Source organism: Ranitomeya variabilis, chromosome 3, assembly GCF_051348905.1.
Source record: "Ranitomeya variabilis isolate aRanVar5 chromosome 3, aRanVar5.hap1, whole genome shotgun sequence".
In the NCBI taxonomy this organism is placed as follows: Eukaryota; Metazoa; Chordata; class Amphibia; order Anura; family Dendrobatidae; genus Ranitomeya; species Ranitomeya variabilis.
The window spans coordinates 66,322,485-66,338,987 of record NC_135234.1 but is presented as its reverse complement, the minus strand read 5'-3'; the positions used below and the strand labels follow the sequence as shown (position 1 = coordinate 66,338,987).

Genomic DNA, 16,503 nt, shown 5'->3' with positions numbered 1-16,503 from the left:
GTTACCTGAAACGACAGCCATCCTCTAACAATACAGACCTTGTCATATGACTTGGCATGTAGCTTTCCTACAAGCCTCCCGTCCAGTTCAGAAGTGGAGATGGCATTCATATAGAGCGATGGCACAAAGGATTCCAATGTCTCCCTCATCCATCGGGATCTGTGGATATCCGGTTCGTTACAATGAAGATGCCCTGGGCAAAAATAAGAATAACACGTGCACAATAAATACAGACGGTTGAGAAATGTCTAACAGAAAAATCATTGTGCTGCAATTTTATGTTTTTTTTTTTTTTCTTAATGACACAATCAAGAAGCAGTCACGTAACATTTTATTCCATATCTGCACCCCCACATGGTACTGCGGCTCAGCCCTATTCAAGCGGGAGCGAGACTGTGCTGCGTCCACGTAAGATCAGGCACAGACACTATTCAAACAAGCATCAAAGTTTTTATCCACTTAAAATATTGCAGCCATCATATTATACAGCACTGTGTACTTACAATTGCACATTTTGCTTTTCTACCCAATTAATCTTCTCTTATCTCTGCTCTATGTAGAAACAGGAAGTCTCTTTCCCCGACATTTATTATTGCCCTCTTCGAGTCCTGACCCAGCTGCTCTGCTCTTCCTCTCCACCAGGGACTTTCACAGTGACTCATACAGGGAAAATTGACCTCCTGTTTCTACAGAGCTTAGAAGGATTCAGCTAGTCAGTTTTTAATCAGGCGATGTGATAGACCTAAAGGGAAAGAGAATTAACTAGGTAGAAAGGCGAAATGAGCAATTGTTAGTACACAGTGCTATATAATATGATGACTGTAATATATTATGAGGATAAAAATTTTGATGGGAGGAGGCTTCTTTTAAAGGGTAACCATTGATTTAATTTGTATTTAATCAATCAATAGTACATATGATAAATATTAGATTCTCAAAATTCTCAATTTTCTCAATCATATGTAAAATGTTTCTTTAGTGACTACAGATTTTCACATTACTGAGATAAAGACAGTTAGTGCTTCTTACAGTCTATGAAGAAGAGAGGGAGGAGGATCTAGAGGCAGATAAGAATGTGCAGCAGAATGCCTATTACAGTTCTCCATAGAACTTCATGAACACCAGCTGTCATCTCCAATGAAGGACTGTAGTTGTCATTTCAGGACAACTTGCGGCAGAATGTCTGTCTGCCTCCAGCTCCTCCCTCTCCCATTTCCATAGAATTTCAAAAGCACCAACTGTCATCTCCTATTTTACTAATAAGAAAATCTGTCTTCACCGAACACAGACGTTACCCAACAATGAGTGATAGATCAGTCCAGGAGGTGAAAGAAGCACATTTCTGTGACAAGATACCGTACATTACAAATTGCTTATTTTCAAGTGAATTATTGATTATGGAAAAATAATAAACCAATGGTTACTTTTTAAAGCAAGGAGCAGAGTCTGGTAAATAATTAACGGGGCGTAATGCTGCATGGAGAGACATTGCTTCTTCAAACCTCTCGTTCAGTGAGAAGAATCAAGAATGTGACCCCCTAAACAGGCCTGAAACAAGCATCCTAGAAACGGTCATTCCTGATATAAGACCAGTGTAAAATGTAGTTTAAGGATGAAGCTTTATTAAATTAAAAAAAAAAAAAAATGATGAAATCTTTCATTACAGCTGCAGAAAAAACAAAAGAGAACTACAGGTGCTGTGTGTTCCACTCAACAGATACAATAAAGAAAGTGCAATATTGCAGAATTAAAGCAGTGTTGGCTGGGACTCTTAATTTAGGCATATGATCAAAGGTATTCAAATTCTTGAGAGTTCCAGAAATCAGCTGTAACCTGTAGTGGAACCTGGAAGGAAATATTAAATTACCCTGCAGTGCCTCCGCAGGGAAAACAAGGTATTGCAGGAAATAGGTGTGCTGGGTCCTCCAGAGTAGGAGACGCTCTATTTAGCCTCTCTCCTCTCAAACAATAGACAGTCACTAAAGTAAAGGCCCCACAATGTTAGTTGTGTCTTTCTCAATTGACATCTACAAGAATAACAAAAATAACTGAGCTCGCTTGTTTAGAGATTCAGACTCCCATAATAGTTAGAAGAATCAGGTGAGAAGGTGATTCTAGCTCATGAGCATACAATGTTAATATGCATTATATGGGTACAGGGGGTTTATGGAACGGCCACAGGAGCTGAGCCTGCCCCATACATGGGAGGTGCCTGCTGTGCTATACAGGTGGCACCTAGGTCTAACAGCAATGGTCACAACAGGTTCTGATTGCTGATGTTTAACACCTACATTGCTCACTTGGGGTGTCTGTTACTTCATCATTGCCCCCCACCCAGCCCCAGCAATGTGATTACGGCAGAGGTGTCAAACTGCATTCCTCGAGGGCCGCCAACAGGTCATGTTTTCAGGATTTCCTTGTATTGCACAGGTGATAATTTAATCACCTGCACAGAATGATTCCAGAGCCTTGTGGAATGCTAAGGAAATCCTGAAAACATGACCTGTTGGCAGCCCTCGAGGGATGCAGTTTGACACCTCTGGATTACGGAGTGTTGATGAGTTGCCATTTAGAGCAAGGGGTCTCCGACATCGATGTTCTCCCATAAATCTCAGCCACAGAATGGGCTTCATAGGAATCAGTTATTTTTTGTAAAAAAAAGTTTGGTATTTCCATATACATAAGGCTATGTTAACATGGTGCGTTTTGGGCTTTTTTTTTTTTTTTAATTTACTGCAGGCAAAACCTGCTCCACGCTGCTACAAAAAAAGCAGGTTTTGCTGCGTTTCAGCTACTTTTTTTTTTTGCTGCGTTTTTGTTGTCTCTTGCTTATGAAGTTTAGCGCCCCCCAAAAAATCATGATGCAACTTTCTTAAGGTTTTTGCACCAAAAACACAACAAAAACTGATCCCTGCCTTTTTTTGCTGCGTTTTTGCACTTACCTATTGTTTTACCATGACAAAAAAAAAGCTGCAAATACGTAGAAAAAAATGCTGAAAGAAGCGACGTGCTGCAGTTTTTTTCAAAAATGCAGCAGTTTTCCAACTCAGTCAGCAAAATAAAACGAAATGTGTGTGCATGAGATTTCGGAAATCTCATCGACTTTGCTGGTACTGTAAAACAAAACGCAGCTTAAAAATTAGCATGAATAAAAAGCAGCAAAAATGCAACGTGTGAACATAACCTAAAGCTCCATTCTATGAAATTGTAAAAAAAAAATGTATTGAAGGCAAATGTTAAAATGTGATAATGGAAAAAAATTAAAATAATTGATGTTTTTTTTTATCACCGCACCACCAAAAAGTGCAGCACAAAGCAATCAAAACTTGCTTATGTAGTCCAAAATAGTAGCACTAAAAACAACAACTCATCAAGCAAAATAAAAAGCCCCGGAACAGCTCCATTTACAGAAAACGTAAAAAAAAGTAATGGATCTCACAAAACAACGACATAAACAAAGTTTTTCAAAATTTTTAGAAATTGGGAAGTAAAAAAATTAAAACGGAGAAAAAAAATGGTTTGGTCATGAAAGGGTTATGAAGACTTCAGATATCAGTAATTAATATTAACAATTAGCTGATGCGAAGGTTCTAATACAATTCTGATGACATTGAAGTTTTGTTTGGTTTTTCTTGAGAAATGCAAGAACCTTGGAGCCAGCGGGAGACCTATCAATACACCTCGAAAGAAAAATAAAAGACAACCGAAAACAATTAGCTGAAGGTAAAACGCTTAGGAACTTACTGGTATATAATTACAGAGCAGAAATATGGAAAGTGCTGATGCGGTTGCTGAGAGTGGTCATGTCTCTTTCAGCTCATTTCCCCGTAACGTCCTACTAAGCAGTTCCAGCCTGACACTGTGTAACATTAATCTCTGCTGGAGAGATGCACTTCAGATGCAGCTATCAGCAGGCTGCGCCGCGGCGGAGCACGGATTCTGACAAGTGAGTTGATCTTGGCAGCTAGATAAGGACTATTGTCTCCCCTGCGCCCGACTGACTCCACTAGATCGCTCGCTCTTTCGAAAATGTCATCTCTCAGATTGCAATATGTCCATCTAACCGCAGCGATAAAAGAAGGGTCATCGTCACAACCGTGAAAGATAAAATTAGGGGAACGGCTGAAAAATTGCAGTGTTCGAGCATTAAATGCAGATAATGAGCCCCTTCTGTAATACACAAATGATCATGATTGCAAGAAGACTCAGAACATAAGAGCCGATTTATAACAATGTTCCATTCTGAATACGTACATCGACCTGTGCGCTCTACCAATCAGGTGTCCATAAAAAGCACTAATCCGGCTCGCACCAAGACTAATTGCGGAGACATCCGTCCAAATTCCGAGCTTTTGTCCAAATTGTTCCCATCCTACAACCCCAATTCCAAAAAAAGCTGTGTAAAGAAAACAAAGATGCAATGATATGAAATCTCTTACAAATAGATTTTATTCACAACATAGAACATGGATCAGAAGGAGAACGTTCGAGAACTCAAACAAAATGGAAAAATGGCCACTTTCGAAAGAAGGATGGAGACAACACATGTCAAAAAAAGTTTGGGACAGTGACGCGTCCACCATTGTGTACCATCCCATTTTATTATACCATCAGTGTGTAAAAGTGAGGAGACGAAGGAGACGATTCCTCAAGACGGGCGATTCTCTCCTTGCTCTTGATGTGGGGGCATATTGGAGGGGACGCTCCTGATTCATTAAGAGCTTCTAATGGATTACCAGCTCCTAATGAATCAGGTGAAGAACGTAGCGGTGTGCGCTGCTATGTCTGCTGGAGTAAGATTTGTGGTGAAGCAACCACCGCCACCGGTCAGGACTTTGACAAACGGGGTCGCCAAGCAGAGTCACGCCCCAGTCTGGCCCACTTTGTTGGAGGTGGGGCGAGAATGTCGTGAAAATCCCAGAAGATGTATATTATTTTGTATAACCTCCCTTTTCCCCCAAAATTGTGACTTTTCAAAGCTGGCAGAAAAGTTTTGATGAGTTGCCTCCTAATTGCTTGACAAATCATTGCATTCCTGGCTTCCATCAAATTTTATACAGGGTCCCAAGTACTTGGGAATGGGGCTGTACAAAAATATTTTTTAAAATAAATATTTTTCTCGGCCGGTGCAAAAAAAGTGATAGAAGTGTGCCAATGTGGTTATCATAAAAGGGGACGACAAGCATACTCAATGGCCGCTTTATAACGCTCCACTGCTGGAGAAATGCATATCTGGCTAAATGTCCTATTGGCCAAGGGTCCTCAGAATCTAGACATGCATCTCTCAAGATTTTCAGAGGGTCGTCAGAGATGAGGTTTTTCAATATTTTGAAATGTTCAGAAAAGAAAAGGGAGTCTGTCAGCTACAGAACTAACAGTATGAACTAAGCACATATAATGGCTTGCAAAAGTATTCACCCCCTTGGCTTTTAACCTATGTTGTTACATTACAACCTGTGTTTAAATATTTCTGTAATCCGATTTGGGTATAATCCAGCAGCACTGGATAGTCTAAGATGGTGAAGTGAGAAAATATAGGCCTAAACTAAATTTGTGGGATCAAATAACTACAAATTGGCATGTGCATGTTCCTCAACCAAGAATCTGCAAAAACCCTAGTCCATGCCCTCATCATCTCTCGCCTTGACTACTGCAACCTCCTGCTCTGTGGCCTCCCCTCAAACACTCTCGCACCCCTCCAATCTATTCTAAACTCTGCTGCCCGACTAATCCACCTGTCCCCCCGCTATTCTCCGGCCTCTCCCCTCTGTCAATCCCTTCACTGGCTCCCCATTGCCCAGAGACTCCAGTACAAAACCCTAACCATGACGTACAAAGCCATCCACAACCTGTCTCCTCCTTACATCTGTGACCTCATCTCCCGGTACTTTCCTACACGCAACCTCCGATCCTCACAAGATCTCCTTCTCTACTCCCCTTTTATCTCCTCTTCCCACAATCGTATACAAGATTTCTCTCGCGTATCACCCCTACTCTGGAACCCTCTACCACAACACATCAGACTCTCGCCCACCATCGAAACCTTCAAAAAGAATCTGAAGACCCACCTCTTCCGACAAGCCTACAACCTGCAGTAACCACCGATCGACCAAACCGCTGCATGACCAGCTCTACCCTCACCTACTGTATCCTCACCCATCCCTTGTAGATTGTGAGCCCTCGCGGGCAGGGTCCTCTCTCCTACTGTACCAGTTATGACTTGTATTGTTCAAGATTATTGTACTTGTTTTTATTATGTATACCCCTCCTCACTTGTAAAGCGTCATGGAATAAATGGCGCTATAACAATAAATAATAATAATAATAATAATAATGTGCATATGTATTCACCCCTCTTGCTATGAAGCCCCTAAACATTTCTGATGCAAGCAATTACCTTGATAAGTCACATGCTTAGTGAAAGGAAGGCCACCTGTGTGCAATCTAAGTGTCACATGGGCTGTCAGTATAGACACAACTTTGTTGAAAGGCCGCAGAGGCCATTAAGAGGCACCAGTAGCCAAATAACACCATGAAGACCAAGGACATCTCCAAACCAGTCAGAGAGAACGTTATTGAGAAGTACAAGTCAGGTATGGGTTATAAAAAAAAACAACTAATTTCTGATGATCCTCCGAAGCACCATCAAATACATCATCATAAAATGGAAAGAACATGGCACTGTAAGGAGGTGATGGAGGCTGTAATATGCTTCCCTCCCTTTGGACATGGTGGACATTTGATGCGTGTGATTCCAGAGTGTTTATAAGTGTTATTGTGTTTATGCACTATAATGTGAATGTGTTTGATGTGTGTTGTGTACAGAATTAGGGATAGGATAGAAGTTAGTATAGGACAATAGTGGAATTAGATTAGTGGGGCGCATTAGTGATAGGGAATAAGTCTTCGAGCAGATATAGCTAGTATAGGGGGTTCCAGACTGGGAGGAGTTACAGAGCATTGTGGTGTAGAGTATAGGGGTTTTAGTGCTGGGACTTCCTGGTTAGAGTCAGTAAGCATGCAGCAGTGAGAGAGGACAGTCTGCCAGCCGTGGGGATAAGGTTGCTGCGGCAAGAAGGGGACCCAGGCTGAGTGTCATGCAGGTCATCAGCTTGAACAGGACTGTTCTGAGGAGGATCCAAAGCTTACGGCAGAGATTCAAAGCCGGATCAGGGGAATGGCAGGAAGCTGGTGGGCCTAAAGGCATGGACGGGTTAGAGATTGCCCAGAAGCGAGGCAGGGATTGCCCAGAAGCAAGGCCGGGATTGCCAAGAAGCGAGGAAGGGATTGCCCAGAAGCAAGGAAGGGATTGCCCAGCAGCGAGGAAGGGATTGCCCAGAAGCGAGGAAGGGATTGCCCAGAAGCGAGGAAGGGATTGCCCAGAAGCGAGGAAGGGATTGCCCAGAAGCGAGGAAGGGATTGCCCAGAAGCGAGGAAGGGATTGCCCAGAAGCGAGGCAGGGATTGCCCAGCAGCGAGGAAGGGATTGCCCAGAAGCGAGGAAGGGATTGCCCAGAAGCAAGGAAGGGATTGCCCAGAAGCGAGGCAGGGATTGCCCAGAAGCGAGGCCGGGATTGCCCAGAAGCAAGGCCGGGATTGCCCAGAAGCGAGGCCGGGATTGCCCAGAAGCGAGGCCGGGATTGCCCAGAAGCAAGGCCGGGATTGCCCAGAAGCGAGGCAGGGATTGCCCAGAAGCGAGGCAAGGACTGCCCAGCAGCGAGGCAGGGATTGCCCAGAAGCGAGGCAAGGACTGCCCAGAAGCGAGGCACGGATTGCCCAGAAGCGAGGCAAGGACTGCCCAGAAGCGAGGCACGGATTGCCCAGAAGCGAGGCAAGGACTGCCCAGAAGCGAGGCCGGGATTGCCCAGAAGCGAGGCAGGGATTGCCCAGAAGCGAGGCAAGGACTGCCCAGAAGCGAGGCAGGGATTGCCCAGAAGCGAGGCAAGGACTGCCCAGAAGCGAGGCATGGATTGCCCAGAAGCGAGGCAAGGACTGCCCAGAAGCGAGGCAGGGATTGCCCAGAAGCGAGGCACGGATTGCCCAGAAGCGAGGCACGGATTGCCCAGAAGCGAGGCAGGGATTGCCCAGAAGCGAGGCAGGGATTGCCCAGAAGCGAGGCAGGGATTGCCCAGAAGCGAGGCAGGGATTGCCCAGAAGCGAGGCTGGGATTGCCCAGAAGCGAGGCAAGGACTGCCCAGAAGCAAGGCACGGATTGCCCAGAAGCGAGGCACGGATTGCCCAGAAGCGAGGCACGGATTGCCCAGAAGCGAGGCACGGATTGCCCAGACGCGAGGCACGGATTGCCCAGACGTGAGGCAAGGATTGCCAGAAAGAATAGAGGTTGCCGGGAAGCCACACAACATTACAGTCATCTGACCATTGCAGTCAATCATAGGAATCAGCGGATAGATAACCAAAGTCCAGGATGTCCTTGTCTCCTCTCTCGACACACACTACCAGAGGGATCCAAGCTGATTTCATGCAGGTTGGAGCAGAATTTTGGTGTTTTGGAACCGTCCACAATGCTTCTAAATTTTGTGAAGATGTCGGACAACCGCTATAACCTGGCAAAATCTTTGTATGCATGGCACCTCAAGAAAGTAAAGATAAAGCAAATAACTGTGGCCTTCATGTGCCCGTCTGTATATACACCGAATCCTCAGTGTTTATTCTTGTATTGCTTCACTATTGTACAGAAAGGTAAGTTTTGGACAAAAATGATGATAGAAAGAGATCAGAGTAGTAATAAGAATGTGATGTCGCTCATAAATCCGGTTATGGATGACAGCACAAAGACTTGCTGAAAAGTGAAGACGACAGAGATGTGACAACGAGAGGCTAAATAATCTGTACTGATCTAAAGGAAAAAGAAAAAACCTCCTTAGAAAGCACCTCTGTATTGTACCGCACATCGCCTTGTCACATCTTATCCACAATCCGTAAGCTGGCTTTCATAGTAGTAAAAGCACTATATCAGACATTTAAAGCCACAAAATAAATGTAGCATTCAACAATGATGCAGGTAAAGCCACTCAATACTGATATACTGTACACAAATACACTATTTTTTCAATATGTGAAAAACAATATTGTATGCACTGTGGTAGATTGTTTCACTAGGCTGCACATACAGATAGACACAGGAACGCTGTTTCTTTAAATCTTACACTGGTTTATTAAAGGTACTGCATAAACCAGTGGAGCATTAGCAAAACAAATACGGCCTTCCTGGCCTAATGGGAAAACTAAAACTTAAAGGGCCACTGTCACCCCTCTCCAGCCGTTATAAACTAAAAGAGCCACCTTGTGCAGCAGTAATGCTGCAGTCTAACAAGGTGGCTCTTTTAGTTTTTGATTAAGTTATTACCTCAATAAAGCGTTTTAAAATTTGTACAAAATAACCTGTCCTTAGACCTGGATGTGGTCCGAAGCTTCCTCTGTGAATCTCCCAACGGCCGTCACTCTTCTCTTCTGGGGATGTGGTCGCCGCCCCCTGCGCGCTGTTTCTTCTTAAATCCGGCGCCTGCGCTGTGCGTGCCTGCCTGGGACAGGCGCAGTCTTCATTGTCCGTCATAGGTCAGATGCAGGGTGCCTGACTGCGCCTGTGCCGGCAGTGCGGCCACCCTGTTGCTGAATCCCCGCCCCGCACTGTGTTATTCATTATGCACAGTGCGGGGCTGGGGTTCCTGGGCATGCGCACTGCGCTGTTCAGACGCTCCCCCAGCTCCCCCGCCTTCCAGCGTTGTTATTTGCGGCTGCTTCATTCCAAACGCTGGCAAGGAAACCTGTATATTACGGCAACGCTGGAAGGCGGGGGACCGGGGGAGCGTCTGAACAGCGCAGTGCGCATGCCCAGGAACCCCAGCCCCGCACTGTGCATAATGAATAACAGTGCGGGGATTCAGCAACAGGGTGGCCACACTGCCCGCACAGGCGCAGTCAGGCACCCTGCATCTGACCTATGACGGACAATGAAGACTGCGCCTGTCCCAGGCAGGCACGCACAGCGCAGGCGCCGGATTTAAGAAGAAACAGCGCGCAGGGGGCGGCGACCACATCCCCAGAAGAGAAGAGTGACGGCCGTTGGGAGATTCACCGAGGAAGCTTCGGACCGCCTCCAGGTCTAAGGACAGGTTATTTTGTACAAATTTTAAAACGCTTTATTGAGGGAATAACTGAATCAAAAACTAAAAGAGCCACCTTGTTAGACTGCAGCATTACTGCTGCACAAGGTGGCTCTTTTAGTTTATAACGGCTGGAGGGGGGGACAGTGGCCCTTTAACGTGTGTCAAAGTCTGTGTTCCTGCGAGAATAAACAAAAGAAGTTCAGCTTTCCTAATCATGAAAATACACCTCTGGAGAATTTTCCTAGGTTCATATCACTGAAGCCAACAACCACAGTGATACATATCTTCCTTCCACTACTTTGCCAGTGAGTTTGTCACAGCCTATTTATGTCGGAACAACATATGAACAAGGTCTTACAAAACAGAATATTTTTTTCCAGAAAACAGATTTTCTGCTGAAACAGGGCAGCAATCGATGATATATCAAGTTTACAGGCATTCTTTTTATCTCCATTTACATGAAGCGATCACGCAGATTATGTGAACTGTATTTGGACAAATGATCTTTGCGAAAATTGTTCACCCCATACAGTTTACACTCTTGTCTGCGTTACCTCTCTGTTTATACCAAGAGATCTGCTTTCGATAATATATTATTTTTATGCCCACATAGAAAATGTGATTTAATTGTTTGTCAGCTGATTGATAAGTTGGAATCATCGGAAACAAATGTTCCTATGAAGGTTAATTCTTCCAACCATTGTCTATATCGTTTATAATGGATTAAAGGGTTTTTCAAATTGCAAAAAATGATGTAATAAAACCCAGAACAATCTTTATTATTAAAATGAAGGGCAAACAATGCCACCACGAAGTGACCAAACCACAACAAAAACAAAAACGTGTTCCACCCAATTAAAAACTATGGGATGCAGCTAGCATTCCCTGCACCGGCTCCTAGATGATATCTGCCTACCAGCGGTTGGCACCCTAGGGGGAAGCATATTGGCGCCCCCGCTCCTCGATGACTGACCCTAGGAGCCCTGGTATACCCTACAACCACTGGTGAGTCCCACTACCCGTAGGCTAAAGGACCACTATATCTATACAGACAATAGCTATTCTAGGGAAAGCTAGCACCCATAGACATGTAAAAACATTTTGAACACACGAGGACCAGACCGGTGTAAAGCTTGGAAAGTCTGAGCAGATGTAGGTAACTATTTATGGTGGCTGATTAACAGATGCACCCCTACCCTCAAAACGGGGGTTACCTGGAAATATCAAACAGATACTCTAAACACTGAGCACCAAGTGTGTGTAATCCAGATCCGCTAATAACTGATCACCAAGTGTATGTGTCAGCACAATCCGGATCCACCTATACCAATTCAATTCTGATATCAATACATAGCCTGTTGATGCTTATAGACCACCATCTGACATCAATACACACATAATCTGCTATCAATACACCCACTATTGGTGCTTAACAGCCACCATAACAAAAATACCGGAGGGAACCATTGATACTCATCTGCATCACACCAGACTTCCCACACCGTCTGTCCTTTCAATATTAACGCCTCAACGCGTTTCGCCTGCCTAGGCTCATCAGGCTTGATGAACTGATATCTTTGTGTCCCAAACAAAATGGCTAAGTGCCCGCCGATATCCACCTACTTTTATTTCTCCCGCTTGTTGCGCCGTGTCCAGGCCACTCCCCCCCGCTTCCTGCTTTGTATTCCCGTCATCTCATACAGATAACTCGCAGGCGCATGCGCGGGCTGGAGCGCAGAACCGCCCGTCCGTTCTATGCAAGCTCATCACAAGCGTGCGAGCACTTCCGGTTCAACCGGAGACTACTTCCCAATCCCAATTCCTAATTTCCCATCACCGCAACATTCTATGTACTCCCCAAGGTCCATAAGGGTCTCCACCCCCTGAAGGGACGACCTATCGTCTCGGGGGTGGACTCCCTTACACAGAATTGTGGACTATATATAGATCAGATCCTTCGCCCTTTCGTGATTTCTATCCCATCATATCTGAGGGACACGTCGGATTTACTCCTTAAACTGGAGGGGGTATGCCTGGGCCAAAATGCGTGGCTGGCTTCGATTGACATAGAAGCATTATATAGCAGCATTCCACACCAAGCAGGGATAGAGGGTGTGAAATACTTTTTACAGCAGAGGTCGGTGACCTGCACCAGGCATAACAACTTTGTTCTGTCACTACTTGAGTACATATTGACGCATAATGCGTTTACCTTCGACGGCAGGCACTTCCACCACCTCAGGGGCACTGCGATGGGGTGTCCCTGTGCCCCATCGTATGCTAATCTGTTCCTGGGCTGGTGGGAGGAGACTGTGGTGTTTGGGGGTGAGGAGGAGTGGTGGCATGAGCATATATCTATGTGGTATAGGTATATCGATGATGTGCTTGTAGTGTGGACGGGGCAAAAGGAGGAGTTCCATGAGTTCTTGCGAGTCCTTAACATCAATGATATGGGCCTTAGATTCACCTTTGAAATTAATGAGGCGGAACTAGCGTTTCTGGATATTAAAATCAAAAAGGAGGCGCATTAGTCCATGAGCCGGGCCAGATATCGGTACCACCCGGAGTGACTAATTTTCTTTGGTATTTTTAGGTAGATGCATGTCTGTAGTTTATTTTTTGATATGATAGCCCTTACATATACGTAGCTTATTAACCCCTTCAGCCCTAGGCCTATTTGTACCCAAGTGCCTAAGCCAATCTGACCTGTGCCACTTCATGGGCTAATAACTTTGGAACGCTTTCACCTATCCAAGCCATTCTGAGATTGTTTTCTCGTGACATATTGTACTTCACGTCAGTGCTAAATGGGAGTCAATATATTTTACCTTTCTATATAAAAAAATGCTAAATATTCGGAAATTTTGGAAAAATCGGCAATTTTTTAACTTTGAAATTCTCTGCTTTTTACAAAAATACTGATACCCCCCATAATAGTTATTAATTTACACTCCCCACATGTTTACTTCATATTGGCATCATTTTGAAAATGAAACCTTATTGTTTTACGACGTAATAGGGCTTATAGTTTTATGCGCAATTTTTCACATTTACAGCAAAACCCACTTTTCAAAGGACCAAGTCACTTCTGAAGTCACTTTAAGGGGCTTACATAACAGAAACCACCCATAAATTACCCCATTTTGCAAACTACACCCCTCAAGCTGTTCAAAACTCATTTTTAAAAACTGTTAACCCTTTAGGTGTTCCACAGGAATTTTAGCAGAATGAAGGCGAAATTTCAAAATTTCATTTTTTTTCCAGATATTACATTGTAATCCAATTTTACCTGCAACCTAGCAAGGGTTAACGGCAAACCCAAACTTGGTTACCCTAATTCTGCAGTTTATAGAAACACCCCACATGTACTCGTAAACTAAAGTATGGGCACACAGCACAGCTCAACACGGAAGGAGCGCTATGTGGTTTTTGGGTGGCGGATTCACTGGAAGAAATCTAGGGGGCCATGTCACATTTGAAGGCTGCCTGAGGTACCCCCACAGTGGAAACACCAAAAAGTGACCCTATTTTGGAAACTACACCCCCAAGGAATCTTTTAGGGGGTATAGTGACCACTTTGACCCAACCAGTGTTTCACAGTAGTTGGAAACACTTGGTTGAGAAAATGGAAAAAGTGCATTTTTTACATGAAGGTGTCATTTTAGGCTCATTTTTTTATTTTTAAGAGGTGTACCAGCAAAAAATGCACCCCACTATTTGTTCACCAATCTCTCCCGAACACAACAACACCCGATATGTTGTCGTACACTGCAGTATTGGGGAACGGCAGGCCTCGGAAGGGAAGGAGCGCCAAATGACTTTTGGAGTGCAAATTTTACTGGAAGAAATCTAGGGGGCTATGTCACATTTGAAGACACCCTGAGGTGCCCCAACACACGCACACACACTGACACATACACGTACACACTGACACATACATGGTCGAGACCATGCTGGCCCTGGTTCGAGCTTCAAGAGAAGGCAACTGGATGCTTCACCTAGGAGCAATCCGACAGATGATACCATGGTGTTTTGCCTATGACAAGGTCAACTATGCCCGATACCTAACCTATTACTATGCCACAATGTCTCGGCTGCCCATAGAACACCCAGAGGTCCATGAATACTTCATGCAAGGTGGCTTTTCGGTCCAGATCGGTAGCAAGAATCCTTTTGGACGAATTCCTGTGGACCAGACCATTGAAGAGACAATCAACAAAGACACCCAGACACCAGGGGGCACAAAAGGCTTCAGCCTCAAAGTTGGAGCTGTTTCCAGGTTCTACCTGACATCAGAGTACCGCAGTATGTACTTGAGGCAGCTGAGGGCCCTGGTAGGCCAACAATATACTGACTTCAGCCATTCAGACCTACAGGTGTCTAGGATTAGAAGAGATGAAGCCGATGTCCAATCTTTCGTTCAACTGCTGGAGACAGGTTGGGTGAACCCCTTCAACAAAGAGCATAATGGTGAACTTATCAGTTTGTCAACAGCGACTGTAGCACCACCAGATGTAGCCAAAGACCTTCAAGGGGCATACAGTATAGGAGAGGATGCATATCAAACATTCAAGGATGAGCGTTTGGGTACCGATAAGCCAACTACATTGTTTCATGACAAGATGACGAAGAACAAACTTAAAACGTTCTCTAACATCCAAATGAAGACACGCAGACAAGGTCTTGGCAAGGAGGTAATTTTGAAGGCTGACAGAAACCTATTTGGCCAGATGATACTTGTAGCTGAGAACAGAAAGCTACAAATGAGTGATGTCTTGACTCATCCCCTGGGTCCATTGCCATGGGCACTTGCCAATGGTGATGGGTCTATCCGCAAGACCAACAAGGCTGCCCTCGCAAGGGAGTTGGAGAGGAATGCTCGTCCTGCAGAAGTGATCCCCGAGCCCTCTGCAACCATCATTGATGGGATGAGCCTGGTTCAGAAACTGAAGGGAAACAATGCAACATTTGGCCAGCTAGCAGGCACAGCAATGAGTCGCGCTATCCATGAGGGTGCTAAGAGCAAGCGCATTGATATTGTCTTTGACGTCTACAAGGAGACATCCATCAAAGATACAGAAAGAGTCAACAGATATGAAGGCACAGGGATCCATTTCAAGAACATTCAACATGGGCACAACATCCAGCAGTGGAAAAAGCTTCTAAGTAGTTCCTCCAACAAGGCAAGTCTCATAAAGTTTCTGGTAGAAGAATGGAAGGCGAAACACCACAGGGAGAAGCTTGAGGAGAAGGAGCTGTATGTCACATGTGAGCAGCTCTGCTTTAAGATCACCAAAGAACAGTGGGAAGAGGCTGCTGACCTTAAGTCAAATCAAGAAGAAGCAGACACACGCCTCCTTCTCCATGCTCTTCATGCAGCAGAATCTGGTTACAAGTCGGTCATCATCACTTCGGAGGATACTGATGTCATGGTCCTGTGTCTGGGCATGTGCCACAAAATCCCATCCCACCTGTTCCAGAAATGCGGTACACAGAACCGGACAAGATTCCTGGATATCACCACTCTGAGCCGAACATTGGGAGGCAGCGTATGTGATTCATTGATTGGTATGCATGCATTTACAGGCTGTGACACCGTCAGTGCATTCGCTGGCCGTGGGAAGATGACGACACTCAAGCAGTTGAAGATGAACAAGACATACCAGGATGCCTTTCAGGAAGTTGGTCGTTCATGGGAAGTGTCTACCGAACTTTTTGAGAAGTTACAGGAAATCACCTGCCACATGTACCTGCCAACTACCCAAACAACTGAGGTAAACAGGCTCCGTTATCAGCTGTTCTGTGCCAGACGTGGAGTGGTAGAGTCAAGTCAACTCCCTCCTTGCCAGGACTGCCTTTTCATGCATGCACTGCGTGCAAACTACCAGGCTGCGATCTGGAGGAGAAGTCTGCAGAGCCAGCCATGGGTTGCAAACCCAACAGACTGCGGTTGGATGATAGATAACGACGGAAAGCTTGTTGTCAAGTGGATGCAAGGGGCACCAGCACCAGAAGCTATTATACAGCTACTGTCCTGCAAGTGTGTGCGGTCATGTGAACTTCCTCAGTGTACTTGCCTCAGCAATGGCCTGAAGTGCACAGACATGTGCAGATTACAGACATGCCAGAACAAGGGTACTGAAGACGAGCCAGTAGAACAACAGTCAGATTCAGAGTCCGATGTTGAAGATATTATGGAGTAACATATATATATATATATATATATATATATATATATATATATATATATATATATATATATATATATATATATATATATATATATGCACATGACATGTTCAGTGTGTATTTACATAACTTGGATTAAATTTTGTTACAAATACTACATCTAGTCACTCCGGGTGGTACCGATATCG

The 16,503-nt window shown here is 44.7% G+C and overlaps 1 protein-coding gene across 2 annotated transcripts in view; it reads right to left on the bottom strand.

Annotated features, from left to right (window-relative positions):
- The window catches only part of NSUN3 (NOP2/Sun RNA methyltransferase 3), a 78,987-nt gene that overhangs the window by 37,315 nt on the left and 25,169 nt on the right, over positions 1–16,503 (bottom strand). For both annotated transcript variants that reach the window (XM_077294105.1, XM_077294106.1), the window contains one exon: positions 39–193. In XM_077294105.1, coding sequence (XP_077150220.1) covers positions 39–193 — 155 coding nt within the window. The remainder of the gene's footprint in view (positions 1–38; positions 194–16,503) is intronic.